We start from the raw sequence: 3,699 nt of genomic DNA on the forward strand, positions 1-3,699 counted from the left end.
CCATTTTAGTTAGTTGCGATTTACTTGAATGCAGGTGTTAGCTAGCTATACTTACCAACGGGTTCGGAGAGTGTGGAGTACATGCCCGTAAGAGTTGGCTATTAACTGTCGCGCAAAATGCGTGGGTCAAGGGGGCTGCACCCCCTTGCGGGGTCCAAGGGGCAGCGCCCCTGGCGGGGTCCAAGGGGCATCGCCCCTGGCGGGGTCCAAGGGGCATCGCCCCTGGCTGGGGCCCCGCTCCCAGGTGAATTGCACTATTCGTTACATAGAAACGTTGCATTCGAATAAGTGTCAGCGAATAGTTGTACCTTTTAGTATAACCGAATTTCCCGCCAAAATTGAAGGGTTACACCCTTTCGGTTTAACTGTTTTCCTATAACAGTTTATGGACGTTTTTGTTCATTTATTCTGCATTCATCAAACCAACAGAAACACACACATATTCTCTAACAATTTGATCAGTGATTTCATTGCCAAAAACACTGATTGCATTCTTATCTTATCCCTGTAAAGATTTCGTGCAACCAAGGCAATCGTAGGGTCGAAATACTTTATAGAGACAGTGATTACACGATTCAAGAACGAATTCGGGCAGTCAATTCATACCCGATTTCTAACAGGTAATTCCTTTTTGTATAATTATTTCATTAACAGTATATGGTATGGGTGGAACAGTGCCTCTTTATGGTGAATCAAATAACGTAAGATTCAGTTAAAACATTTATAACGTTGTTTGAACTAACCATTACAAAAAATGCATGTCATATCTACATATCATTTAAAGTAACTACTTTAAGCATAATCAAAGATTTTTTCTTTTTTTTGGAACTGCAAAAATTTTATTAACAACACCAACCACACCCTCCTAGTAAGGCACTAGGAAGGGGGCCCAACAACTACAATGGCTTGAGAAGCCATGAGTTCCAATTACAATTACGTTTGCTTCTACTAACAATCCAACTAAACAAAAAACTTTTTATAGAATCAAATAAAATCTCTTTTTTCAAGCGAGGCGAACCAAAAAGCACACTATAGCACCAACAATCGCGAAAAGCTTGACTTTAGCATCAAAAGTGAGAGGCTCATCATTGTACCAATCGATCCAAGAAGCCCACGAGGATACAATAGGAATGTTTAGGTCAACCCAAACCTGAATCTTAGACCATAAATCAAGAGCTAAAGGGCATTAAAAAAAAATATGATCCACCGATTCGATGTGACAATTACACGTGAGGCACCCAATATCGTCAATCACTATACCTCTCTTGTAAAAATTCAAACGAGTAGGAAGTCTATCCCACACAACCCACCATAAAAAAGATGTTAACCTTCCTTGGAATTTCTTTAATCCATATAGAGGCCACCTCCGTCGAAGGCAATCTTGCCTCATCCAACTGTTTACGAGTTTCGCTAACATTGAACATACCATTACTCGAAATAAACCATTCCCAAGTATCCAGCTAATTGTGCAGCTCAATATCACCTAAATGATCCAGAAGCAAATTAAGGACAGCCGCATTTCTTGGCCCAATATCCCGAGTCCAATCCCAAGCCCAAGATCCATTTGCAATTCGAGAGCTAAGTAAACAATCCGGGTTAGAATAGAGATGCATAAGACAATCAAATTTAGAGGCAAAAGAACCATCACCTTTCCAGTTGTCCTTCCAAAATTTAATAGAGTTAGCGTTCCCCACTTTAACTCGAAGAACATTAACCGGAAGAGAACCATCCGTTTTAAGTTTGTGAAATAATTTTACAATATTTAACCAAATACTTGAACCTTAAATATTACCATGAATCCCACCATCACTTCCATAGATCGCTTTAATAACCGACACCCACATTGCATCATTATTCATATACAAACGCCAAACCCATTTAAGAAGTAATGAATGATTGAAAGCATGAATACTTCCAATAGATAAACCTCCGTTTTCCTTCGAAGCTAGCTCTTGATCCCGTCTAATCCAATGCATCCTTCTATTATCGTTAGTGCTTCCCCAAAAAAATGAAGCACGAATATTCTCAACATCATTAACAACCGTTTTGGGGCATTTATATAGGGAAAGATAATAAATGCCCATCGATCCAAGAACCGATTTTACTAAAGTTGCCTGACTACTAATTGATAATAAGTTTGCTTGCCATCTGGATAGCTTTTTTTTAAACCGTTCAATGAAACCATACCAATTATTAACCCGATTCATCGAGACACCCATTTGAAGACCAAGGTACGTAAATGGTAATGTACCTTTAGAACAATGAGCAATATCCAACATCGACTCTAAATCACTTTCATTCGCCCCAATACCGTATAAATATGATTTAGCCAAGTTGATGGTTAATCCCGAAGCCTCATGAAACGTGGCAAGGACTTGAAGGATTGCAACTAAATTATTTCTATGCCAGTTACAAACAAAAATTGCGTCATAGGCATAAAATAAGTGAGAAACAGAAATTGGAGGATTACTGACCGTAGCACCACAGAAATGGCCTTCCAGAATTTTTTCTTTGATGCAAATATGTAACCCTTCCATCACAATCAAAAATAGGAAAGGATGTGACGCCCCGTACAAATCCATCGTGTACGGATCATCAATAACAGGATCATTACAAGGTCAAACACTATATGCTGTTTGAAAACCAATTTTGCATTCATAAAAGATAACGTTTACAAAAGATAACGTGACACAAAGGTCGTTACAAAGTCATTATTTGAAAATAACATAAATTACGAATGCAAAAGAAAATTTCCATGATTGAGACATCTCTAAGTAATGCAGCGGAATTCTAGCACAGCAGGTCCTTAACAGCAAGTCTAAATAGTGGAAGCGATAAACCTCTAAACACCTGAGAAAACATGCTTAAAAACGTCAACAATAATGTTGGTGAGCTATAGTTTAAGTTGTAACAGTAATGTAAGGTAGGCCACGAGATTTCAATGTTTCAAAACAGTATGAAAAGTATATGTTTAACCGTGGGCACTTGGTAACTAATTTAACGTTTATAACCCCTAAAAGTACACTTGGCAAGTGCGTATGTTTACGAAGTATTAAACACCCGTTAAATGCTAGCGCGACTAGCCCGAGTGGGTATGTCAAACCCTATGAATCCATATCTAAGATTCACGTTCACCGGTTCAAAAACCAATGACTAAACGTTACCGAGCTAAGGAGAAAGTTTATGCCGTTGTATAACCCACACATATATAAAGTTTAAGTACTCGTGCCTAGTATGTAAAACGTAAAAAGCACATGTATTCTCAGTCCCAAAATAGATAGAGTAAAAAGGGATGCTATAACTCACAGTGATAAGAGCGGTAAAGTCGATAATGAAAGTATGCAAGTAGTAAGTCGGTCCGAAAGGTCGTCAAACTAAGTCAAAGGTTACTAGGTCAGTATGTTATCCTCATAAGTTCTAATAGTGCATAAAATAAGTTTAAGTGTCATCATCATCATCATTCATCATTGTAAAAGTTAAGTAAGTTTAACAAGTATAGAGGTCAAAACAATAGGCTGACTTTGATCAGCTACTACGGCCTCTACGTAAATCGAAAAGACGCGTAATCAGTGGCCATGGCTCCGTATGGGAGTCCTCTAGTTTCTGACCAATTTCCAGAACCAAAATCGTCTTCGTTTGACCGTGGTGATGATTTAAGTGCGAGTAGGTCAGAAATTTCAGCACAACGTTAATAGGGTG

General features: G+C 38.5%; 1 protein-coding gene across 1 annotated transcript; it reads right to left on the reverse strand.

The window, feature by feature from the left end:
• Window positions 1-1,003: 1,003 nt before the first annotated feature.
• Window positions 1,004-2,582, reverse strand: LOC139841936 (uncharacterized). Its single transcript, XM_071832122.1, has 2 exons — window positions 1,793-2,582; window positions 1,004-1,176 (listed from the first exon to the last, which is right to left on the reverse strand). The coding sequence occupies exons 1-2, from the start codon at window positions 2,580-2,582 to the stop codon at window positions 1,004-1,006; spliced, it is 963 nt and encodes a 320-aa protein (XP_071688223.1).
• Between the last annotated feature and the right edge of the window lie 1,117 nt (window positions 2,583-3,699).

This window comes from Rutidosis leptorrhynchoides, chromosome 4 (assembly GCF_046630445.1).
Source record: "Rutidosis leptorrhynchoides isolate AG116_Rl617_1_P2 chromosome 4, CSIRO_AGI_Rlap_v1, whole genome shotgun sequence".
NCBI lineage: Eukaryota > Viridiplantae > Streptophyta > Magnoliopsida > Asterales > Asteraceae > Rutidosis > Rutidosis leptorrhynchoides.